The sequence below is a fragment of the Panulirus ornatus genome, chromosome 2 (genome assembly GCF_036320965.1).
Source record: "Panulirus ornatus isolate Po-2019 chromosome 2, ASM3632096v1, whole genome shotgun sequence".
NCBI lineage: Eukaryota > Metazoa > Arthropoda > Malacostraca > Decapoda > Palinuridae > Panulirus > Panulirus ornatus.
In genome coordinates, this window is record NC_092225.1 from 28,140,618 (window position 1) to 28,167,733 (window position 27,116).

General features: G+C 37.8%; 2 protein-coding genes across 4 annotated transcripts in view; both read left to right on the plus strand.

Moving 5' to 3' along the window:
• Positions 1 to 2,866, plus strand: part of LOC139755068 (uncharacterized) — a 29,866-nt gene extending 27,000 nt beyond the window's left edge. The window contains exon 3 of the mRNA XM_071673133.1: positions 1,171 to 2,866. The gene's annotated coding sequence lies outside the window, so the exon portion shown is untranslated. The remainder of the gene's footprint in view (positions 1 to 1,170) is intronic.
• A 2,266-nt stretch (positions 2,867 to 5,132) lies between these two features.
• Pdxk (pyridoxal kinase) lies at positions 5,133 to 27,116 on the plus strand. 3 transcript variants are annotated; one of them, XM_071673147.1, is made up of 9 exons: positions 5,133 to 5,527; positions 11,954 to 12,044; positions 12,283 to 12,382; positions 14,338 to 14,481; positions 16,214 to 16,334; positions 16,663 to 16,811; positions 18,631 to 18,752; positions 21,948 to 22,134; positions 25,077 to 27,116. In XM_071673147.1, exons 1-8 carry the CDS (start codon positions 5,442 to 5,444, stop codon positions 22,131 to 22,133), a joined length of 999 nt encoding a protein of 332 aa, XP_071529248.1. In that variant the 5' UTR covers positions 5,133 to 5,441; the 3' UTR covers position 22,134; positions 25,077 to 27,116. The 3 variants fall into 3 exon arrangements, with proteins under 3 accessions (XP_071529248.1, XP_071529267.1, XP_071529258.1); XM_071673166.1 differs by lacking the exon at positions 5,133 to 5,527 and adding an exon at positions 5,621 to 5,688; XM_071673157.1 differs by lacking the exon at positions 5,133 to 5,527 and adding an exon at positions 5,820 to 6,273.

A 27,116-nucleotide genomic window follows, 5' to 3' on the forward strand; every position in this document is an offset into this window, starting at 1 on the left:
TTACAAGACTCCAGGTAAAGTGGGTTAAGAAATATTGGTTTGGTGTTAAGGTAGCAGCTTACAAAAGTATAAAAGGGTACTTGATGTCATAAAAATTAAGATCATGGCCCGCAAGTGTAGAACTTCCTTCCTGTACCTTACATTCACGTAACCACACACACACACACACACACACACACATATGCATAAGGCTGCATATTCCAGTCGTTAATGTGGGTCTGGGTAAGTTTACTGGGCACGGGAACCAGCTCACAGCCAACGCAGCTATTCATCCATCAATTTTTAGGGGGTCGGTAGATGAATGAGCACCAGATGTGAGGTAAGGATCAGGTATATAGTACGTCAAGAAGCGTTACGTATACGAGGTTAAGAGAAGTAACGTGTTCACAACAGATCACAAATAGTAATCACAGACGCACACACTGTCGTAAATATGTATGGTTGTTATGCAAGCAAGAATACTTAGCATTCAGATAGAAATAACTGCTAGTCTAAAAGTAGAATATTCATTATATACTGACGTAATTTCCTCTTTCAGTGTATTGAAATAAAGTGTTTCACAGGCTTCTCTGAGTTACCTTCAGACATTAATACAGTATTATAGTATATGTGAAGCTTGGGATGACCAAAAGTGTATCATGTGCACACACACGCACACACACACACTGCTCAGTAGCTTTACCTAAATCCGAGTGCATTTTGCCAGGTTTATGTAGTCTTCGATGAAAGATCGGCGTAAAACTTTACATATGTACGAGTAAGACTTGACACATATATATACCAGTATGTTACATATACTCAAGCCTTATTTAACTTTTTTCCCATGTGCAGGACGGGAGGTTGTCGGTTTGTGCAGTGGTTCAAGTTGTCGCATTTTGCATTTAGTAGTGTCTTTCTGTGTCAAAGCTCTTGCTTTCTACCGCACCCATAGCAGTGCTGCACAGTTTCGAGTCAGCTGTGTCACAGGCCACTATACAGCACGTTTTAGGGTGTGCTGTGTTTTCAAACGTTGTTTACTGTTGAATTAGATGTTGCTGCCAAAAGTGGAGTCAGGAGGGCCTACATAAATCCACTCTCCTTGTAATCGCATGAGATATAATTATGGCTACAGATGTATTAAAGTCATTATCATCCATGATACTCTAGTGATCTAATGTCATTTTGTTCCAGAAACTGTACAGTGTACGCCGTTACTTATGGTGGTGTTGCTGGTTGCGAGTTGTTGGACTGGGCAAGGCTAGACGGCACCACTCCCGCCATTACCTGTTGCAAGGCTTCGCCGGGATATTCCAGTGTGTGTGTTTCCATCCAGTGCAAGAATTATGTCTGATGGTCGATAGACATATGGTAATCCATCTCAACCTGAAGATTATTCATATGATTAGTTTATGCAAGACGAAATGTGTAGTTTTGCAATGTCATTGCCCTAAGTGTCTGGTGGACTTCAGTGTATTTCAAAACCATTTTCATGAAACTATTTTTCTGACGCCCCCATTGTGCTTGTGGATATATTTTTCGAAAACTTTTTATTTCTTTTGTACTAATAAAAGATATTCATTTTAAAACGTTCTTGTGTATATAACAAAGTTTAAAAAAAAAGCTTTTGGAAATTCCATAACGTTTGGAGTTTCACTAAATGTTATTATTCATATTTCTCCATATGTTTTTCCTAACATACTGCTGCCCTTGTAAATCATAGTGTAACGTCTGTCAAATGTAGCTTCATAATGTATTTGAGATGTGAAATTTCTTAGCAGGATTTATCGAAATAAGTATGTCGATATTGTATAGTGAACAGGTTGTATATACTGTATTATTATATAAGCACCAGCAAAATTATCTTCACTGGTTATTTGCAGTCAGGGCGAACACTATTAGATCCAGCTTACTGTCTAATGTGTAAAAGAACAATGACTACAATGCAGTGAATTAGCACTTCCACTGTACGGACAATATATTCCAACTGGAGGATTCGAACGGTGCCACTCCGAGTCGAACCCTGGAAGAGAGCCCGTAATAAACAATAAATCATTCACAAATATACCTCCAAGTTTGACTTTAAGTTTGGTAGAACGTCAACTTCTGGTGACTCTGTGACAGAGGAAGTGATAAAGACCCTATTACTTATTACGTAAAGGGACATACCTAGCACTTCGAATCTTGCTGGCGATATCTTGTACTATGAAGTGCGTGTTCATTGCACTATATTCGTTGTTCATACTATACACTAGACCACAAGTCTGGTGAAATGTTAACCACGTATTATGTGAACCTAACAGGAAATGACTGGTTAAGACCCCGTTGCATATGTATATAACAAGGTTATTTGATTGTCTCTTCTATGGTGTCTTAGGCTACTGGCTAACATTCTCAGCTTCCTCACTAGTGGCTGTGGTTTGAATCCTGCTGTCATTGGTTATTGTATATATTATGGAAGCGTGCATTCATTGCGCCATATACTCTATTCATATACCCCCACATTTGATTGTAAATTCGGTAAAATGTTACTCATTGGTTACTCTTGCCTGGCCGGAAATGTCTGGTAAAGACCCGGTCGCTTTTGTATGCGAGACGAAGGATATGCAATTGCTTGAGCATGAATACAAGTATTGTGTGTGTGTGTGTGCGTGTTGGGCCCGATAGCTTAGTCCCTAAAATACCAAGTGTCCACAGAAGTAGCAGTGGTTGGAATCCTGATTATATATATCACTGTTGTTCTTTATGTAACATAAAGTTGATTTGAGATTGTTCCGTAAGGATGAAACTCAGAGTTTCTGATTGAATGTTAATATGGCATTATTAGGATTATTTATGTGAGCTTAAAGATAATGGAGTTTGCTAATAAAGAGCGATGGTGCATTTTTTATTGCAAGACTTTTTTTTATCTATATCGTACTATTGTAGGATATGGCACCGATTGTGGCAGTTCAAGCCTCAAGTTGTTCTAGACAATACCAGTCACCCACCTGCGGCGTCACAATTTTAAATTGTCTTGTTACAGTGATCCCAAGATGACCACGGGGATGCACATATTTCCTAAATCATGAATAAGCAAACCATTGGTACCAAAAGCATCTTCCAAATTTGTTTGATGTAACATAAAGTCCTACGTAAAACCTGGATTGTAAGTTCATATGCCTTTATAGTATATATATATATATATATATATATATATATATATATATATATATATATATATATATATATATATTCTTTATTTCATGCTTGGTCACTGTTTCCTGTGTTGACAATAGTGCCAGGAACAGACTAAGAAAAAATCTCATTCGCTCACATCCATTCTTTAGCGGTTGTGTGTAAATGCACTGGAACGACAGCCTCATATCCTAACCCAGACCCAACAGATAATTCCGTAGTTTCCTCTGGCTGCTTCACTGCCTCATATACCCTGGTCCAGTCCAATGACATTATGGCCCTCCCTGTGTACCACTTCGCTCCAGTTTACTATGTCCTGTGCACGCCTATTAACCTCCAGCATGTTCAGACTCCGAGCACCCAAAATCTTACTCCATCCTTCTGTCTCCAATTCGGTTCCCCCTTGTTCCTTGTCCCCTTCACCCTGAACACATACTCCGTCATCCTCAATACTCACCCTCTCCTTATGTCATTATTACTCGATCAACCCTCCTGGCACCACATATTGCCCTTGAATATTTCGTTTCTAACACATTTACCCTTCTCCATACATTTTCAGCTCTAGCCAAAGTCTCACATGCATCCATACGACACTGATGGGACTACTGTACCTGGAAATATATTCACCTTCTCCCCCCGCAAGACAGTGACATCGCCTTCCACATATTCCCCAGTGCTCCCGGAACCACCGTCCCCTCACCCACCCCATGACTTTCCACAGCTTCCACGTTTCCTTTTGTTTGTCATGCAGCATAACTATGGGACTTCGGCAATGCCTCCTCCCTCCTGCAGCGGTACTACGAGACCACAATGTGACTCGTATCTATTATACCATCACAGGACCTCGGTAATGCCTCTATCCTCCTGCAGTAGCACCAGGCAACAACCTGCATCTCCTTTACTAGTATTATATATCAAGGCCACACAAAGAACCTTCGGCCACAAACAAGACTGTGTTCTGTTTGTATTACCGCTATGAAAGCCAGAGTAGGCGTGACTGCTGCTAGGATGTGGTTTTTATCCAGGGCACTGTTGACCGGGTACCTCGATTTTCTGTTAAAGAAAACAGTTACTAAAGCTTACATTAATTTACACTTATTGTTCTATTAATATTTTGCTGAGTGAAGCATATAACTGAAGAGATTCTCCCTCTCCCTTCCCACCACACACACACACATAGAAACCAGAAGACGAGTAGACGGGACAATGATTGTTCAGTCAGCAACACCATGACCAGTGTAATAACGCTGTGTCACCCTGACGCCGAGTTTCATTAAGTCATGCTGAAAATGCTGCGTCGGTCTCTGGCATGACTTAATGAAATAAGTAAAATGAGCAGATTTTCTGTGGGTAAAAGCGGATCTGCCCACAGTAAAACAATAGAAAATAATGTTCAAGGGTAAATTCTATTCGACACCATACACTTTACATCACTGTTACTGTTTTGTTACTTCGTAGTCCGTATAATATGTACGCTTTTGTTCAGGGAATCATTTAGTGAACAGCTGTGGGAAATGTTAAGAACTTGAGAAAAATCTCTCATCTTTGCCTGAATGATCACTGGGGGTTAAAGAAAACTCCCAGCCGATCACAAATCAAAACCGTGTACGACCCTACTAGAGTTGTCAATAGTAAGTAAAGGACTTAAATATATATATAACTATGATTTTCAAGATTATCAACTCTTGTTAGAAAAAATTTTGATCAAAATTTCATGAAAAAATTATGTTAATGCGCAAGATAGTGGATATGCCTGTTGCCTATAAACGACAACCACAGTTAGCTGATAAGAAAACTATGTTTAAAGTAATTCAAAGCATCTCTTGAAATCAGTCAATCCAATTTCGAACTGTAACAATAGCACACACACACACACACCCTAACCTATTATCAGCGACCCATTTTATCAACGAGGCCCTAGGGAAAGTTGAATAGCTGGGTGACTGTGGACCGCCAGCCGCGACCCGGATTCGAAGCTAATGGGAGCTTGACCCTAGTGTGGTCAACTATCCCTTTGCACCAGCAGTGTTTGAATAAGGCTTCCCTGCGTTTTTCCCCTTCATGAAGAGCTCGTAGGGCCAAGTCATCTCCTGCACTAGCAAACAATGAACGTCGTCCACGCGCTTCAGCAGCAAAATCGCGTAATCTCGGCAACGCCCCCTCTTTATTGCAGTACTTCGTCAGTGCCTTTTTCTGTCCTGCAGAACAACATCCTTCTCACTACTCCTGTAGGCTGCAAACTCAGCTAAGGGACCTTGGCAACGCCTCATCTCTTTTGCACTAACACCATGGGACTATTAAGTTACGATATTTCCATCCTAAGGAGCACAGTGAGATTACTGATTCAACAGTCTTATTATGCCAAAGCTAAGAGGTACGTTCTGGCAGGGTAACCTTCACCAGCAGCTGCTGCCTGTACATGCTAATGCAGCCGTGGTGTGTTATGCATGTTGATAGAAGCCTCTCTTGAGTCGTCATTTCTACGCATAAGCATGAGTTAAGACACAGCTACTGCTAAAATGTCTATCTACAAATGTGAGAGTGATATAAGGCAAATATGAATCATGATTCCATATTTTAAAGTCTCCTTTGTTTGCAAATGTAGTTTGCAGTTCTGTGTTTTGTTAGCAGTGTTTAGAATTGTTATCGAGGAAAAAAAGTTTGAACTTGCTTGCTGGGCCATATACATTTGGGATTATAAGAGGATGTTATTATGACCTTGAGTGTGTGATAATAATGCTGACCCGTCTACGGTCAATGATGGTGACTTGAAGGATATAGTTTAAGGGGACGTCGAGGGAAGTAGCAAAAACAATAATAACCACATTATGTTCCTTTAATACAGCTCTCATTTAATAAAAACATTTTTGGCTAGGTTAGAGTGAACTTGGTAGGGTATACTTATGAAGTGATCGGTCTGCATTAAGGTGAAATAACCAAAAGCCAAATGTGCTGAGATTATAATGAGATGGAAGGCGACCATTGATCAGGTGATGCAATACTCTACAGCGCTGCCGACCCTCAGTGTCAGTGTGTGGAGAGCAACCGGTGAGGAAGGACGGTGAAGCCGGATTGCTCTGTATCACCGAAGCAATCTGCCCTCAAGATGTCATCTGAAAGGTATTTAGGGAAAGATGGACTCAAGTAACGAATTTGGGTATTTCGCCGTACTTCGAATTATGATTATCAATGAACACATTACTGTGTTAGGTAACGATAATCAGTTACTGAGGTTGTGTGTCAGTCCTCTTACTATTGTAGTATCTGGGTGTTTATTTTTTGTAGCACCTGAGTGGCCCATAATCCTTAGGTCTCACTTAATCTAATCAACCAAGGCCATTCTGGCTGTCCCAAACATCTGTATGAGTCATAAAAGGTAAAAACATGGGTAACAGTGGTTCTTGTAATGGTTCTTTTATGCAGATTGTAGTTTATAGTGGAAAAGCCCTTCCCAACTGATACCTGTTAAAAATTACGTAATAAGAAAGTCCTTCTCTCATATGATGATATGTTAGCACTTGCATAGATCTGTTGGTTCAGTATAGTGGAACCATTACTGATTGATAACATGACAAGAGGCTTTGGAATGTGTGGTTAGCTTGTGCTTTTCTAGGTTATAAATGAATAGCAATACAATTTGGTTATTTTACTTATGAATTTGAATGTGATTAACACTTCCTCTTGGTTATTTTACTTAAACGAATTGACAGTCTTAGCACCATTAGGGCAGATGCTATTATGCCGACATGATTTTTTTCCTTGTTACTTTTCATTACAGGTGATGAGACAGTCTAGAGGTATTTCTTGAGGAAGGATGATGGGTAGAGCCTCATTGGGCTGGGTGGCACTTATGCCCCTATTTAGAGTTTTTCCCCTACCTTAGGCAAGGCTGCATTAGGTCAGTTTTGATAAGTTTGTGTTTATTTAAGTATTTGTAAATGTAAGACTATGGGGAAGATTTTTAGTAGGGGCCAAAGTGTCTGGTATCTCCCTGAGATCTAGGGTTGGTAAAGTTTTAACTTATTTTTCTTGTAAGAGCTCTCCAGCAATATCACTGGAGGCAGTGAAATTAAGATCGACACCAGTTTAGGTATGCATCAGAATTAGCCTTTGCTATTGAGAGTTTTTGTTATGGTGGTATAGTGTTTTGAGAATAGAATAAAAGATGTCGAGTGTATTAGAGAAGGCAATAGTGGTGAGTGGGGGAAATGTGGTGTTGCTGAACTTGGAGGCAGTTGAAATAAAAATAACAGAACTAAGGAAAACCCAAGGACACAGGAAAACCCAATGTGACCTAGTGAGAATCTGAAATCTCAGAAAGGTTTTCAGTACACTAATTTCCACAACATAAAAAGGCAAATGTCAAGTTAAAAGACATGGAAGACCAGGAATAAAAGTACAAAATCAGATTGAAGTATATACTACACACTTGATTATTGGGCATCACTCCATCTGCTGTTGAATGTCTACAAGTGGGTGGCAAGAAGCAGACTACATTAATGTTGATACAGTAGTATCACAAGGTTCAGCTGTGAGGGGAGGTTGCGATTATCCAAAGATTAGCTCTATCCACAGTTTTCCTACATTTAGAAAAGGTTAGGACATATTACGAATGGGGTTCTTCAGATGTGATCACCAAGTGTCCAAAGTTAGTTTTGATGTATAACTAGGAAAGATTAGCTGAAGCTGAGGTTATTATAGTTTGTTAATTTTGTTTTGCAAGTATTTCACTATAAGGTTACTTTTTTTTTTTTTTTTTATACTTTGTCGCTGTTTCCCGCGTTTGCGAGGTAGCGCAAGGAAACAGACGAAAGAAATGGCCCAACCCACCCCCATACACATGTACATACACACGTCCACACACGCAAATATACATACCTACACAGCTTTTCATGGTTTACCCCAGACGCTTCACATGCCTTGATTCAATCCACTGACAGTACGTCAGCCCCGGTATACTACATCGCTCCAATTCACTCTATTCCTTGCCCTCCTTTCACCCTCCTGCATGTTCAGGCCCCGATCACACAAAATCTTTTTCACTCCATCTTTCCACCTCCAATTTGGTCTCCCTCTTCTCCTTGTTCCCTCCACCTCCGACACATATATCCTCTTGGTCAATCTTTCCTCACTCATCCTCTCCATGTGCCCAAACCACTTCAAAACACCCTCTTCTGCTCTCTCAACCATGCTCTTTTTATTTCCACACATCTCTCTTACCCTTACGTTACTCACTCGATCAAACCACCTCACACCACACATTGTCCTCAAACATCTCATTTCCAGCACATCCATCCTCCTGCGCACAACTCTATCCATAGCCCACGCCTCGCAACCATACAACATTGTTGGAACCACTATTCCTTCAAACATACCCATTTTTGCTTTCCGAGATAATGTTCTCGACTTCCACACATTCTTCAAGGCCCCCAGAATTTTCGCCCCCTCCCCCACCCTATGATCCACTTCCGCTTCCATGGTTCCATCCGCTGCCAGATCCACTCCCAGATATCTAAAACACTTCACTTCCTCCAGTTTTTCTCCATTCAAACTCACCTCCCAATTGACTTGACCCTCAACCCTACTGTACCTAATAACCTTGCTCTTATTCACATTTACTCTTAACTTTCTTCTTCCACACACTTTACCAAACTCAGTCACCAGCTTCTGCAGTTTCTCACATGAATCAGCCACCAGCGCTGTGTCATCAGCGAACAACAACTGACTCACTTCCCAGGCTCTCTCATCCCCAACAGACTTCATACTTGCCCCTCTTTCCAAAACTCTTGCATTTACCTCCCTAACAACCCCATCCATAAACAAATTAAACAACCATGGAGACATCACACACCTCTGCCGCAAACCTACATTCACTGAGAACCAATCACTTTCCTCTCTTCCTACACGTACACATGCCTTACATCCTCGATAAAAACTTTTCACTGCTTCTAACAACTTGCCTCCCACACCATATATTCTTAATACCTTCCACAGAGCATCTCTATCAACTCTATCATATGCCTTCTCCAGATCCATAAATGCTACATACAAATCCATTTGCTTTTCTAAGTATTTCTCACATACATTCTTCAAAGCAAACACCTGATCCACACATCCTCTACCACTTCTGAAACCACACTGCTCTTCCCCAATCTGATGCTCTGTACATGCCTTCACCCTCTCAATCAATACCCTCCCATATAATTTACCAGGAATACTCAACAAACTTATACCTCTGTAATTTGAGCACTCACTCTTATCCCCTTTCCACATATTGTCTGACCTCCATAACCGTCACCACTGTTGCCATAATTGATGATGTAGAATAAGAAAAAGTGTACTTGACCAATCTCTTCAACCTTTATTGTATTCTCTAGATGCTACACCCACCACTACATCAACAGAATCAGTTGGTATTGTGTCCGAGTCTTGAGCGATACAGAGCTAACTTGCAGTTTTATTGATATGTTTATGAATCATAATATTTTCAAAAGTCATGTCTTATATATGTTAATAGGACTTTTGTTATATAACCTCAAGACCCCTTTTACATGGTTTTCTCAATTTCAAAGCTGCGCTACATTTAGTAATGGGGAAATTATGGTCTCCATTGGAGTGTGAAACTCCTGAATGAGATGGTATTGCTTTTCACCTGTACCCAGAGTGAGAATTTCTTGGGAGAGAATGATTGATATTTTCTTTTTTGCACAATGATGATTGTCATTAGTGGGAAGGGTTGGAGTTAATTACTGAAAAAAATAGGTGAAGCACATCAGGAAATAAGCAGAACCTATGAAAACCCTCTCAAAACTACCTATCAGTAAAGATTTACTTTGACCTTCAGCATTTTTCTGAGTGGTTGAACTAGGAGATGGAAGAATCAGCTAATTTTTTGAGGATTTTTTTTCTGCCTCTGAATCAGGACTATTTATAGGTATCAGATAAGATGAAGCTATTTGTCTGACCTTGATTTGAAGGTATTGATATTCTTCTTATTTACATGTAGTGGTAATAGTATTTCATTGTTTTGTAAATCTGCTGCTAAAAAAAGAAAAAAAGTCTTCATTGCTAATGCACTATACTTCCATTTGATTTTGTACTTTTATTCCTGGTCTTCCAAGTCTTTTAACTTGATATTTGCCTTTATATGTTGTGGAAATTAATGTACTGAAAATCTTTATAAGATTTCAGATTCCACACTTTCTTAAGAGAGAATATATTTCTCTCCCTCCCTCCCTCCCTCCCTCCCTCCCTCCCTCCCCCAAAAGGCTTATTTCTGAGTGACATAAGTAGTTTTGTTGCTCTTTGAATAAGTGTAGATATTCTTCACTTTGAACTAGTTTGGTGAACAGATTTGAACAACATACTCCAAATTTGATTTGACCAGGCATTATATAGAGTTTTATCATTTTTGTATCTAGCTATGAAGCCCAGTATTGTGTTGGCTTTATTGTGTGCAATTAAGCTTCTTTTTTCATTTCAGATCATTACTGATAATTCTTCCTGTGTCCTTTTCTTTTATTTCTAGTAGTGGTGTAGCAAGCACTTGATATTCATCATTAATATTTTGATGTGCCACTCCTCTGTGGATTTAAATCACTTTGAATCGTAAATCAATCTTCCTTTCCCAAATTTTGTCAATGGCAAGTTTTGGAATTCCGTTGATGATAACTGTCCCCATAATATTGAACTAGATGATGGAAAGTGTGTCCAAGGACGGAAAGTTGTGTTCACCCACATTTCACATGAAGCTGGTCAGACACTTTTCATCTAATATCATGTTGTTTCTTTTCCTTGGGCCTGTACATTGTCCAGAGAAAGAGTGTTTCCTTTACCGAGTTGTTATTCTAATTAGTAATCATTTATCTGATGCTTTAACAAAGGCTTTTTGAAAGTGGAAGTGCATGACATTTGAGAGTATTTTAGAGACCCACTTATTGCGCATAGTAATATTAAAGAACTTTATTATCATTTTTCTGTTTTGGTACTTAGTAATATATCTTATGCTTGTGGAATGTTGAAGGAAATTTTAGTAGACTCTTCTGGTATACTTCTTTGGAAGAAACCATTTCTGTATTGTTACTACTGTAGTTAATGTGCCACTTTCTGTAGATAATGGACCAGTAGTATCTTTCATTCTTTTCCTTCATACATATTTAGAGAAATCTTTAGTTTTCTTCACAATGTGAAAATTTCTTTTTTCAGTTTTTTGATGGTTTTGTTTTTCTTTCTTAAATCTGTTTGTAATCTTGTATATATTTCATGGTTGTCATGGTTGCAACTTGATTACTATGTATATATTTCTTTAATGCTGTGGTAAGTCATTAAGTTTTAAGTCATCTGATCTGGCACATTGTTGCCCTTAATGGTTAGTTTATGGGAAATTAGTTCACTGTACTATGGACATGAGGACAACAGAGCTGTAAGTTGGAATGATTGAGATTATAGAATGAACAGTGAGATAGTTAAGGTGCATGGCAAGAATAGATATTACATGTAAAGTCAATAGATCATTATGAGTGAGTTAGACTTAGGACTAGTATTATCAGATAAGACCAAGTCTAATCTTGAGTTATGTCATATTTTCAGGTGTGAGGAATTGGAGTATATCTATTTGTAAAGACGACATTAAGAATTTGTAATCTCTGCTGGTATGCTTTTATAGATAGCAGTTGTTTTGAAAAAGAGGAAGTTCATCTGTAGACTACTGCTTTGTGCAGTTTCTTTGTACATTTAGGTGACTTCTTGGAATACTAGAAATCTTTTATCATTGCACATTTTTCTTTCCATATCGATCAAGCATGGATGGTGACTGTGTTCGAGTGCTGTCCATTCAGAGTCATGTCGTATCTGGTTATGTAGGGAACAAAAGTGCCTGCTTTCCTCTTCAGGTAAGCTTTAAGTGTTTGAGAATTAGTTGAGTTTTACAAAATAAGCAATTTGTATACAGTTTGTAGATTTGAATGATAAAATAAAAAGTGTATAATACTTTATTATAAGAGAAAAACCTGAGAGAATATCTTAGGAAATATATTTACAAAATTTTGTGTCAACTTGAAAGTTAAATTTTAGTCTGAAATGGTTTCTTTTTTTCATTTAGATGATTTTACTCTGTAATGTTGCCAACAGGTCCTGGGCTTTGAAGTAGACACCATCAATTCTGTACAGTTTTCCAATCACACAGGCTATAAGTCTTTCAAAGGCCAAGTTTTGAATGACACTGAGCTGGGTAAGCAGCACTTTAAGAGTATTGTACATAAGTTGAACTTTTGATAATTTTGGCGACTTGGTTTATTAAGATGTATTTTTTGTACATAATATAAGTTTAACTTTTAATAATTGTGACGACTTGGTGTATTAACATGTGTTTTCTCTATGAATATATATCTGTGTTTTTCTGTACTTATAGTTACTGCATTTATCTGTCTAACTGTGTTGATCCATTTGTTTATGTCTTTCTGTCTATCTTTTTACCTGTCTACCAACCTTCCTACCCACCAACCTACCCATGCACCTATCGACCTACCCACCCACCTTCTTCCCCTGAATTTGAGGTGAATGGAGTGAAAATAGATATACAGCATATTTGTGAATTAGTTTTGCATCACTGGGGTCACCAGCTCCAGTGTTGCTCGCTTACAAGGGAAAAACTTTTGATAGACTTGCTACTTGTTCCTATAGTTAGCCTTTCAGTAGCTTTTTAGTCAGGCACTAAGTGTTAAGAGTAAGAGTGTAGATATTCCAAGCTCCAGAGTACATAAGGGAACATGTTGTTGAATACCATGTTGGCTGTTTAGGGAACATGTTGTTGAATACCATGTTGGCTGTTTAGGGAACATGTTGTTGAATACTGTGTTGGCTGTAATGTTGTTTTGAAGTGTTAACGTACTTGTTGCAGCATTTTTCATGGTTATTATGAGTTCAAGGGCACCTCTGTGTTGCAATGCCTGGTATTTCTGAGTTTTAACCCACTTGCCTGATTTTGATTGTGTGTGTAGATCACTTACCTTTTCATCATTCATCAGGATATTAGATTAATGAGTGTCAATTTCAGTTAGGATACAGCACTACAGCTTTGACATATCTCTCCAGTTAGCAGTTTGCAGTTTGGCTTGAAGCTGCAGATATTCAAGTTCATATGTATATTTACTTTCTAGCTTCGTATCATCTGTGAAGTTAGATATCTTCTGAAATGCAGGCCATTATTTGTAGCATTAATACATATGACAATGTGACCTGGTCCCAGTGGTGATCCCTATGACTCGCCACTTGTTATGTCCGACCATTCTGATACTTGACCATTAATCACAGGTCTTTGTATATGGCCAGTCAACCAGTTTCTTATCCATGAAAGTGAAACCGTATCAGTATTATGTGACTTTGCTATTAACTTTAGATGTGGAACTATATCAAATGTTTTTTGATAGTCCAGGCAGATAACATTGCTTTTATTATACATGTCGATTATATCATAAAAGAAATCAAGCAGATTTGTTAGACAAGTCATTTCATTAAAAACCACGCTGAAAATTTTTTATTAAGTGGTAGTCCAATGGTTTACAATTTTGTCTCTGATGATGGTGTCCATAATTTTTCCATCTACTGGTTTAGCTAATTAGACAGTAATATCCCAATTGTGACTTACAACCCTTTTTGATATCATTTGAATTGGCAAACTTCCATTCCTCTGGAGCTTTTCCTTAAGCATGTAACTCATTGAAAAGATCAGTCATGGGTTGAACATTCTCAGAGTTACTGTTCCAAAAACTAATAGTCATGTCCACAAGTAGTTTTCTGGCTTTAGAAGATTTGTATGTTCCTAACAATGCTTGTTTGTACATTACTGGTTTATGGAGTTTCAACCTGTACAAGATAATGGCCTTTGAATCCTGCAGAGGTAGAAGTGCTTGGAAAGTAGAATTATATAGAAGGCTACAGTATTTACATTATATCTCTGCTCTGGGTGTAGTTAAAGGTGAGAAAATACTGTCCGTAACAGACCCCATACAGCTACGGCTGTAGAGTTGCTTATGAAAAGTTTGTACTGTAATGACAAAAAAATCTGTTTGTATTGATTACATTTTTACTTATGTTATGAAATACTTTGTCATTGATAATATTTTCCAAAATTACATTCAGCAGCCACTCTAGTCCCTTTTATTTTTTTTTTGTATTATTTTACAGGTGGACTGATTGAAGGGTTGAAGAACAATAGCATCGACTACTACTCGCATCTTTTAACTGGTTACATTGGGTCTGTGTCCTTTCTCAAAAAAGTGAAGAGTGTTGTGGAACATCTGAAGACAGTCAACCCCAACTTAGTATATGGTAGGGCTAGAATTTTGTGGTTGGGTGTGTCATATATTAAGACTGAAGTGTAAAAATCAAGTTTGACTTTAGAGAAGAATTTGTCTTAAAATTCTCATATTTATGAGAAAATTATATCTTCAAAAGTGTACGATTGTTACTGCAGCTTAACCCTAGCCATAGCATTGTTACTGTGTTATGTTCAGTTCTTGTGTCTGACTTTTGGTAAAATGGTTTGAATTACCTTGATGCTGGTGAATGGGTATTGTACAGGAAGCACTCTGCTTACCTTCCAAAACCATATTAGTACATTTTAAAATGCATCAGTAGAAGAAAACAAATTCAGTCCAACAGTTCTCGGATAAATTCTTCCAGGTCAAACTAACTGCAAAAGAAGCCACAAGAATCTTCCCATTCAATTTCTTCTAGAAGTTCACCTTTGGCATCTGCAAATGATTTAATCCCCTTTACTTTACTCTGCCCACTTACCCATCGACATCAACCCATTTTTTTTTTTTTCAGCTAGCTTTCTAGCTATATCTGTTGTTTGTTATATTGTGTTTTATATGGAAATGATGTTTATTCAAGATGGTTAAGGGTCCTATATAACAGGGATGGTTTGGGTAGGGAGAACTTTATAGAAGTATGCAGATAAAGGCCAGAATCACTAGGCTTTTTTTCTAAGGGTAGACGTCATCTTTAACTTATGTTACAACCCCATATAACAGGTTATGCAACTGTTTAGTGCTTGTGAACCCCACAACTGCGTTCTCTCATTTTCACCTAAAGATCTCGTTGCTACATCTAGGGGATCGAAATCCTCCAACTGTTTTTTATTTCTTAGTGTTTCCTACTGTAAGTAGCTAGCCTCAGGAACAAGCAAAGCAATATCCTTGCTCACATCCACCTTCTAGTTGTTATGAATAATGAACCAAAACCAATTATTTCACAGTTGATATTATAGAGAGCTGTGTAATTGCGCTGGCATTGTCTTCCTCAGTTTGCTGTTGACCAAACAAGAAGTAGAATTGGTCAGAGAGAGGTGAAGAAGTAAGAAGAGCATATTCAGGAGAGTTGAAGGTGTGCTGAAACTGTTTGGACATATGGAGAGGATAACTAAGATGGTATACATGTTGGAAGTGGAGGGAACAAGGAAAGAGACAAAGGAGGAGGTGGAAAGATAGAGCGAAAGAGACCTTGAGTTTTCAAGATTGAGGCATGCAGGGAATAGAGTGAATTTGGGCAATTTGGTTTATAGGGGTGACATGCTGTCTGTGGGCAGAACCAAAGCATTTGAAGTAGTGAAGGGAAACCTCAGGAAGGTCTGTAGGACCTGGTTCCAGATAGGGGGTTCTAGTTTGGATGCATTTTGCATTACAGCTAGAGACGACATGAGCAAATGACACCAATCTTTCATCTGGTCTTGGTGCTACCTTGCTGAAGTGGTAAACTGCAAACAGGTGTGGGAAGAAAATCATAATGGGAGTGGTGTACAAAAACCCCAAGTTTATGGTATTTGATATGGTATTGTCCTGTGGCCTTTTCCATTTAGTGGGTCACATGTAAGATTGTTATAGTCTTACAGGACAGTAAAAGGGATATTTGTCTCACACTGGTAGAAAAACATGAGTTTTACTGTACTAAAGAATGGTTTTCTCTTAGTTCAGAGATACAAAATAGTTAAAGTACATAACGTTTAACTTAATTTAAATAAATTTGACATCAGGTTTTATGATAAACATATTTATTTCAGTTTGTGATCCTGTAATGGGAGACAATGGGAAAATGTATGTACCAGAGGAACTGTTGCCTGTATACAGGGAACATATTGTTCCTTTGGCAGACATTATTTCTCCTAATCAGTATGAGGCCGAGTAAGTACTTTGCATAAAAATTATTTCTTTGTCATACAACAAAACTGATATGTTTCCTCTAGCTTTGCTTCTCATTTGTATTCCATGCATTAGTAGATATCTTGCATATAATATTTTTAGTCTGTTGTGCATTGCTACTTTTGTCAGAACACTTTCCCTGTGTTCCTTCTTGTTAACTTCTGTGTTTTCAAGCAAGTAATTTAATTCTCTATCCATTTGTTACTGATAGTTTTCATTTCATCGAAACTCATTTATGGAGATATTGATGCTGTTTAGTGATATGTTAGGAGCATTATATGTCATAATGTTTAACATTCTGCCTTACTAGGCTGCTGAGTGGACAGAAAATAAAGAATGAAAGCGATGCAGCGGAGGTGATGGAATGGTTTCATCAGCAAGGAGTGAAAACAGTTGTCCTCTCCAGTACTGACTTGAGTTCTGAGAGCGAACTCATAGGAATGGCCTCATCAATTACAAGTGAGGAGCTTTTGTGTTATATAAAACTTTTTCCCTTTTATGAATATATCATTACTATTCCTGAAAAAATCAAAGGAAGTAGTCTTTAAGGAAAGTATTAAAGGTTGACTACCAAAAATCTGGAACCCCCCAAAAAACTGGATTCACCAGAAAATTGGCTAGGTCTTCATTCCACATATGTACCGTAAAACTTCCTCTGGGCTTCAGCAATAATTATGCATGTACATTGTAATTATTGCTCACATTATTTGATTGAATGAGGTCAGACACTTTTGAAGGGACCTATGTAAAAATCATTGTAAAATTAAGAATGTATATTTTGACTTAAAATAATGAGTAGTAAGCACACAAGTCAGACAGTATTTATGTGTATTGTACTTTTTCTATGATAACGCATCTATTTTGTGATTATTTTCCATATTATTAGTTAGAGGTTATATAGATACTTCTTGAGGGAACTGAGTCAGTTTGAAAAAAGTGCCTAGAATTCCCTGCCCTCCCCAAATCCACCCTACGTCCCCAAGTCCCTGCTCCACACCCTCCTCCCTCCCCAACAGTCACTTACCTCACAAACATTCTTCTCCCTCCCTTAGTAACACCCTCTTTCCTCTCTTTTCAATTCCTCTCTTTGCAAAAGCTAATTGCCAGCCCTACTATTCAGGCAAAATCTCTTTGTAGGTACTCAAAGGTATTAATCCTCCGTAACACCCTCTTCTTTCTCCACCATTAATCCTCCCCAACACTTTCCTTTCCCACCATTAATCTCCCTTCCAACACCTCTACTGTCTCTCCAACACCCTCCACTATCCTTAACACATTCATCTGTCTCTGACACCATTCCTCCCTCCCAAACAATCTTATTTCTTTCAAATACACACTTCCCTCCCAAAAACCCTCTTCCCCAACAGACTCCTGGAATGGAACCATGGGAGCTCAAGTGAGCCTTAGGGTGGGTAATAATTAGTGGAAAAAAAGGTCACTTTCTTTGAGGGTAAGATTGGGTGTGTTTGATGGAATAACCTTAGATAGCAGTATACCTTAATCTTTAATGGAGTGGTAGGGATCTGAATGGACTACATTGAGGTGTGTGGGTGGTCATTGCAGAAGAATGTGTTTTCCCATATAAATAGTTATATATTTATTTATATTTTATCCCTGGGGATAGGGGAGAAAGAAAAAGTAAAAACTGGAGGGGAGAATTTCCAGCCCCCCATTCCATCCCCTTTTAGCCACCTTTTTTGACACACTGGAATGTATACACGTACACATGTACATACATATATAGGCATGTACATATTCATCCATTCCTGGTGCCATCCAGCCCCACAGGAAACACCATATATATTTATGCTATAAAATGTTGAGGTTGTTCGATAGTTTCTACCTTTGTTGTGTTAAAACTCTTCACTAGCAGATCTGTCTATCAATCTATATCTCTGATGCCTGTTCCAAATGTAACTCCTTCATAGAGATGGCCACAGCTACAGAGTATCCATAACTAAAGAACTCCAGTGCTGCTTCTTAGCCTTTGGTGCCTCACCTTTAACAGGCCACTGGCAGAGGAAGACTCTTTATAGTGTTTGCAGAGGCTCCCACTACTACTATGTAATGCTCCTGCCTCAGTGTCCCTACCTACTACTTCTATCTACTGCCCCTAACATTTTGCCAAAAGGCAGGGTTAGCACGTAGTGCTCACCGCAGGAAAATCTAGTTACAAAGAATGAGCTGTGAGTTCAGGTACAGAATTATGCAAATAGTATGAAATGTACCATCCATATTCATTGTTATTTTGTTTTTCATATTGTAAATTGCTCTTCAGATGGGAGTAAAACCAAGCTCAATATAGTCATCCCACGGCTCCCAGCTAATTTTACTGGCACTGGTGATCTGTTTGCTGCTCTCTTGTTGGCATGGATGCATCACACAAACAATAACCTGAAGGTATTTTTTTTGCTTGTTTAACTGATTTTTGTGTCATATAGTATAGTGTTGAAAGTATAGTATTAGGCACTGAATAGTAGAATCTCTCAATAATGAAATAATTCGCCACAGTGATGATGTTATTGAGAGGGTATCATTACTGAGAGGGATTAGTATATTGAACACTGCTTGCAGCGACCAACCACTTTCACTGAGGAAATGTCACAACACCTTATTGGTAGGTGGCATTTCCTACAATTCATGGATCAGGTCACTGATGATAACCGGACAGTACTGCTAATGTGCATTTGATATATCAGTTACTTCTGATTAAAAACATTGTTTGGTATTTCCTTGGTCTCTGTTCATTATTATCAAATAAGATTCCCTTTGGTTAACAACAATGTTAGATATTTTCCTCACATTTTTACAGTATCATTTAACATTCCCTCTGATCAGTAACAGTGATCAGTATTGCTGACAGCAAGTGCTGTTGTTATTTTCAGAGGATCACCATTTGATATTATTGTTATTGAGAGGTTCCGCTGTAAGCTTGTATGTTTAGTTTGAATGACCAGTGTTTCAGGATGACTTTTCATGTATAGATGGTATAAGATATTGTAAATGGGAAGGTGACATATGTATTGATGAAGTAGGTTATTGTAAAAGGTGAGATGACATATGTATAGATGGTATAGGTTATTGTAAAAGGGAAGACAACTTATCATATGTAATTGGTATAGGTTATTGTAAAAGGTAAGATGACATATCATGTATAGTTGGTATGAGTTATTGTAAAAGTTAAGATGTATCATGTATAATTGGTGTAGGTTACTGCAAAAGGTATGATGATGTTTAATGAATAGATGGTATAGGTTATTGTAAAAGATAAGATGAGATATCATATGTAGGTGTTATAAGTTATCGGAAAAGGTAAGATGAAGTATCATGTATAGATGATATAGGATATTGTGTAAGTTAAGACAAAGTATCACTTATAGATGGTGTAGGTTATTGTAAAAGGTAAGTATTATGAAGAAAAATGCTGATAGCACTCAGAGCAAGCAAGTAACAGACAATGTAATAGCTTCTAATGAGGTTATTTGCTGAAGGAAGTAAGGATATCTGTTCATTACGATCTAGTTAATGATAATTTATAAAATGGAAATAATCATCTAGTCTTCTTAACTGAGTCAGTTGGTTCAGTATTGATGTCTTCTTAACTGAATCAGTTGGTTCACGATTGATGATATTAGGAGGTAGTTTCTTCCATTTACATTGTTTCTGTTTGTAAAGAATTTCTCAATGTGGTTGTGAAACCTTTTTTCCTCTATATATCTCAATTTCTTTGGTCACTATAACTCTCCATACTTTGAATAGTGTATATGTAGGTTTTTTTTAATCAGTTCTTGATTGTAGTTGGATTTAGGACTGATCCTTGTGGTATACTACTTGGTACTCATTAGTATTTGCCTGGTTTTCCATGTAGTTTCTCAGAATTTTGCATTGGTTTGTCAGGTATTCAACTTTCACTTCTTAGAACATTTTTTTTTTTTTTTTTTTTTTTCTACTTTGTCGCTGTCTCCCGCGTTTGCGAGGTAGCGCAAGGAAACAGACGAAAGAAATGGCCCAACCCCCCCCATACACATGTATATACATATGTCCACACATGCAAATATACATACCTACACAGCTTTCCATGGTTTACCCCAGACGCTTCACATGCCTTGATTCAATCCACTGACAGCACGTCAGCCCCGGTATACCACATCGCTCCAATTCACTCTATTCCTTGCCCTCCTTTCACCCTCCTGCATGTTCAGGCCCCGATCACACAAAATCTTTCTCACTCCATCTTTCCACCTCCAATTTGGTCTCCCTCTTCTCCTCGTTCCCTCCACCTCCGACACATATATCCTCTTGGTCAATCTTTCCTCACTCATCCTCTCCATGTGCCCAAACCACTTCAAAACACCCTCTTCTGCTCTCTCAACCACGCTCTTTTTATTTCCACACATCTCTCTTACCCTTACGTTACTTCAGCTTTTCTTTTATTCTAGGTTACCTTAGGGATTTAAGCTTCCTTGCCCTTTGCCAGCTGGTGGGATTGGGTTAGGGTTTCAAGTTGCAGAAAATTAATTACCACAGAAAGTGTATTGTTGTTAATGATGATGAGTAACGAGTCAGTTATGCCCCATTAGAGATATCCTCCAATCATTGTACTAAAATTACAGCTTCATTCATTGCTAAAAGGCCCAATTTTCATCCATTACTCCTTAAACTTCAACATGCATCATTTTTTAGTACATCATCAGAGACAAAATTTCCATACCACTGTATTGAATGGTGCTCCAGGTGTAGGATTCATGAACAGCATTACATAATCTAGTAGGCTTCTTGCATTACTTTAGGCCCTTAGTAGCATATGTGTTGGCATGAAGGACCTACGTATGTTGTCATATCCTAGTGACCCTGTACCATCTACTTCACATGGTGCATATGGTGTTTGAGGGATGTACAGTGGAAAGAAAAGGGTGCTGGTGAAGTGTAAACTTTATAGTAATTATTATATAAGAATTTTTATCTACTTTTAGTCAGTTACTCACTTTTCCTCTTCTTTGGATAATGTAGTGACACATTATTTGTTGGTACACATATTTCCTATGGTGTTACAGGTGCAGGGCAAGGAAATCTAATGCTCTGAAAAGAAAGTTAGTGAAGTGTGAATGATGATCTTGTATTTATATCATGCATTTTCCCCACATTATTTAAAGTTAAGGAACTGTGCAAGAGTGACATCACTGAATTTAAAACTCACTTTTTGTCAATTTTTTCATCAGATGTGCATGTGGTGTGATTGGGGTCCAGTTAGCATTAAACACAACACACAAGAAACCCCTATTTGATGTGATTGTGTGCAAAAGTATTAATGTGCAAAAGCCTTTGGAAAGAACTCCAACTACTATGTTTTAATTGCTTTCTGAAACTGACATACTGAAATATACTATGGCCAGTGTTTATTGGCAGACTTATAAATATTTATTTAGTTCCATGTGTGTGTTTCATGTTATTCTTTTTATACTTTCTCACCTTTCCATTGTTATTTTAGAAATTGTGAAAAGTGTATGGCTATCAGTTTCATCTGTGAATCACAAGTTTCATTGTGAAACACATTCTCTTTAACTTAAAATGCAAACTCTTTATCTCTTGGAACAGAAAGCTGTGGAAAATACTCTCAGCACTATGCAAGCTATTCTTCACCGCACCTTAGACATGGCAAGGAGCAGAGCTGGAGCAGACTCTTGCCCTTCAGTGCGTCAGCTTGAACTGAAGTTGATACAGAGCCTTGACGACATCCGCAATCCAAAGCCAACAATTACAGCAACACTGTTAGGTAGCTAAGGTAAGTATTCAGAAATGTGACCGATTTCTCTCAGTTGATTGATTTTTGTGCTGAAAATCACTTGAAAGATTTTTAGATTAATTCAGAAAGATGAAGATTATCATTTACATAAAATCATTTAGAAACAATTGGAAGATGTCAAAACATGTGTCCTTCATTAGGTGTTATGTAAGAGAATCAGATATTGAAAAGTGAATTAGTTGAGAAAGTCCAGTTTCTTTGAATGTCATTAGCTGTATAACCGTATACTAGGTGGTTGCTTCCCAGTCCCCACATCTTGGAACTAATCACCATTGTTTTACCTAGTCCTAAGTATGCATTACACCTTCTTAATCACTTCCTACCTCTGAAACCCCTTCTGAGGTGCTCTTGTAGGACTTGAGGTCAAGAAGTGAGTTGGTTGTGGTTTGTGTATTTGTGTGTGAGTTGAGTACAGGACAATAGATGGCTCACCTATTAGAGGCATCTTATCGTCACAAACCTCAGTATATTTTTTTATGCAAAAAATGTAGCCAATTATCTCCTGAATCTGATGGGATGTTGCATAAGATGAAAAGGGAACTAGAAACCCTTTTTGATATTATAAACACAGGTCCTCAGGTGTTTTATGTGGTGCATTATGGGGCTTCCTTATCTTCATAGCATGTTTTCATAGAATTTTACTTCTGATGTTTGGATGCCTTCAGAAGGTTGCCCTTCATTGTCTCTAAAAGAGAAGGTGCATTTTGAATGCGAGAGGTCTTGTTGTATGTTGAATCAATGTTTGAAGTGTTGTAGAGATACAGATAGTGTCCAGAATGCAGACCTCACCATATTAAGTATGAGCAAAAGAGGGGGCAGAATTCTGTCTTTGTCAAACTTTTAATGCAGGATCTCTGATAACCACAGATATTTCTCATGTCTGTCTGACTCCTTCCCTGGAGTTAGAAAATCAAGTAAAACAGAGGAATCACAAATCTAACCTTCAGACATTTGTCTTTCATATGCAGAGAATCTTTGTATCTTTCTGTGCAAACTAGACAGAAAGAGAATCCTTTTATCTTTCTGTGCAAACAAGATTGGAATGTAGAAGACAGGATGTTTTCTCAGTATGGAAGTCTGGCTGGAGCTCCTTCATTTCATGCTTCTCTACCACCCATATTTCCTGTTCACTTAACCCTTTCTCTGTCACCATAGAAGCTGGATTTCCCAACTACTGTGTGGAAAGGGAGCTGTGGTTTCGGTGCATTATTACATGACAACTAGAGACTGAGTGTGAACGAATGTGGTCTTTGTTCTCTTTTCCTCACGCACATGAGGAGGGGAGGGGGTTGTTATTTCATGTGTGGCAGGGTGGCGATGGGAATGAATAAAGGCAGACAGTATGAATTATATACATGTATATATATGTATACGTCTGTGTGTGTGTGTGTATATATATATATATATATATATATGTATACGTTGAGATGTATAGGTATGTATGTTTGTGCTTGTGGACCTGTATGTATGTACATGTGTATGTGGGTGGGTTGGGCCATTTCTTTCGTCTGTTTCTTTGCGCTACCTCGCTAATGCAGGAGACAGCGACAAAGCAAAATAAATAAATGAATAATATATATGTGTGTGTGTGAGTGTGTAAATTGTGAAAATAAGTGTACTGATTTGATACATGAATTAAAGCAAAATAAAAGAGCGTCACACATCAGGTCCATGCCTCTTCCCTTGAGATAATGTGAGCTTTCATGCAGCAGCCACCCAGCTCAGACCCTTGGCTATCATTGGACCTCTAAACAAGCACACCACCATAGTCAGAATGGAATGAAGATGTCAGAATAGGGTAGATCAGCTTGTGAAGTTAATGCTATTTTATGCACGAGAGGTAAAGATGTAGGTTTGAACATCAGGTATATGGAGGTAGTAGTATGGAAAAACTAGAAAGTACCCTGTAGCATTATGTAGAGAAAAGTATGATGAACAGGATTATGTGGTTGGCCACTCTTTGGTGTTGATGAGGAAAGGTAACTCCAGTACCTCTGTAAAGTATTATGCTCATGGGGAACTAAAGCTAACCAATATACTGCATTTTTTTTTTTTTTTTTTTCATGTTTAGTATAACATTTCCTTGAAATCTAAGTCAGATATGTTCTGCGAACTGCAGATTGTATAGGACTGCTAGTAAGTATATTGGCTTGATGAGTATTATTAACTTAACCAATTTACATTGAGAACAGTTATGATAATCTTCCATTTGGTTCATTGTTAGCTACCTTCGTCTTTCATGGTGATTTTCCCTGTAATTTAAAAGTTTATTTTAACAAAAACATGACAGAAGTTTGACTTAATATTTGTTAATGACAAGACTTTAAAAAAAAATTAAGAGAAATGTAACATGATAGGATGTCTATATCTGTAATCTCAGAGTATGATTAAATTCTGTTGTATATATGACATTATCAGATTTTTATTCAACACTCATGTTAGTCCTAAAAGTTAATTATATCCCCTTCTTTGTATAATGAATGAATCATTTTAAAAAGTCAAAATTGGTTGGTGTTTGCAGTAGTCTCAGGAGTCATGATTTATGAGTTTGCATTTTACCTGAAGATTGCACAATGACATTACTATGCCTTTTTAACTTTCTCATTTTTTTCTTACTTGTAGCAGATGTCTTCATTCTTTGTTCCCTGGTTGGCTTTATATTTAAAAAAAAATTCTAAACATTTACTACACAAGCAACTTGTTCGTAGAGCTATCAGTACTAGGATAGTATCTGTTGTGAAATATATAGAGATCTGGACTAAGGAAACTTTACTGATTTGAAACAAAGCCAGACCACCTAACAAACAGATGCAAACCCAAGCCAACAGTTTTATAAATAAAATGAACTATTTGAGGCACTAAAATAATATAACTAGGTTGAAATTTCCTTGAAGAAATTTGACATATTTTCACTTTTCTAGGGGTGGCAACAATGCAGGTAATAAGAACTGGCAGGTGTGAGTGACCAGCCTTTAACACAAAGGTCATGGATTTGAACCAGTATCTCATGAGTTGAAAGTAGTGAATGTTTACCTTGAAGAGAAACGTGTGAATTTGAAAGCACCAGTACACTTCGCTGCTACATCAGAACTACTGTGATTACACTTTGAGTGTTACAGAGAGAGACTTTTATTAGGAATTTCTGATCTCTGTATGATTTTAATTTCATGAAAGAAAGCAATTTTATTACCTGTTAGTAGGTATGATGGGATCAAAGCTTGTGCTATTTAAAAAGCAACAGGAAAGTGTGTGGTTTAGGTTTGTTTTAGAAACCAAACAAAGGAAATCACTAAAATCATAAGAGCCCTTAAGCAATATAAATATATACAGAGCCTGTATAACTTGTTTGATAACCTTCAACCCAATATATTATCTGATTGCTTTTGCTGTCCACATTTAATGTTTTCTATATCACAGGTTTTAAGATAAAGAATATGATGATTATTAGATGCATTGGTATTGCTGGACTTTGCCTGAATGGGGTTACACTTAAGTGAAAAGTCACCTTGGTCAAGGTTATATTATCGTCAGGGACAAAGAAGAAATTGTTACTTCAAAGAGTCCATCATTTCCCTGCTACTGATTGTAGCTTGGCCTTTAAACCTGTTAGAGCCCCATATAAGTGGTTCAGGGATTTTATGAAAATGAAAACTATGCATTTATTTATAGTATAGTGTGGTTGAGAGAGCAGAAGAGGGTGTTTTGAAATGGTTTGGTCACATGGAGAGAATGAGTGAGGAAAGATTGACCAAGAGGATATATGTGTCAGAGGTGGTGGGAATGAGGAGAAGTGGGAGACCAAATCGGAGGTGGAAAGATGGAGTGAAAAAGATTTTGAGTGATCGGGGCCTGAACATGCAGGAGGGTGAAAGGCAAGGAATAGAGTGAATTGGGATGATGTGGTATAACAGGGTCGACGTGCTGTCAATGGATTGAACCAGGGCATGTGAAGCGTCTAGGGTAAACCATGGAAAGTTCTGTGGGGCCTGGATGTGGAAAGGGAGCTGTGGTTTTGGTGCATTATTACATGACAGCTAGAGACTGAGTGTGAACAAATGTGTCCTTTGTTGTCCTTTCCTAGCGCTACCTCGCACACATGAGGGGGTAGGGGGTTGTTATTTCATGTGTGGCGGGGTGGCGATGGGAGTGAATAAAGGCAGACAGTATGAATTATGTACATGTGTATGTATGTCTGTCTGTGTGTGTATATATATGTATACATTGAGATGTATAGGTATGTATATTTGCGTGTGTGGATGTGTATGTATATATACATGTGTATGTGGGTGGGTTGGGCCATTCTTTCATCTGTTTCCTTGCGCTACCTCGCTAACGCGGGAGACAGCGACAAAGCAAAATAAATACATAAAATACCTCACTTGTTATGAAATAAACTTCACTGTTGGTTAGGTACTCATTAATGCTCCACTGCCCTTCAGAATGGGTCCATATCATTATGTATTCCTTGTAATGTATGTTAGATATGTCGTTTTTATATTACAGGAACATTATTGGACATCCACACTGCTCAGAATGTAGACATTGCCAAATTTTATTTAGAGTATTGAAAAAATATGTTAAGAAATCTAACTTTCTGTGAATCAGTTATATTTGGCTGTCTCTTACAAGTATTTTAAAAAATATATTTACTGATAGGTATTTTCACAGTTACAGTACTGTGAACAAGTATTTTAAAAAATATGTTCTTGATAGGTCTATGCCCAATTAAAGTACTTGTAAAGTGAAGAGGATTAGAAGAAATACAGTAATGAGTAAATCAAAAGTTTTCTTCCTGACAAATAGTCAAGAACAAAATATTTTGATTTCTGAAGTCTCCACAATTCTGATGTATGGATATTTGATTTTGCACCTGTACCATGTATTCCTAGAGGGCTCTTGCATGATGGTTACTGTCCAAGTACAAACATATTGAACAGTTTAGAATATAATATTATGTTGCA

Coding starts and splice junctions, on each gene's coding strand:
- Pdxk (XM_071673147.1), top strand. CDS start 5,442: ATGGGACTATTAAGTTACGATATTTCCATCCTAAGGAGCACAGTGAGA. Junction 5,528..11,953: donor TATTATGCCAAAGCTAAGAG/GTACGTTCTGGC, acceptor ATATCGATCAAG/CATGGATGGTGACTGTGTTC. Junction 16,812..18,630: donor AATGGCCTCATCAATTACAA/GTGAGGAGCTTT, acceptor ATTGCTCTTCAG/ATGGGAGTAAAACCAAGCTC.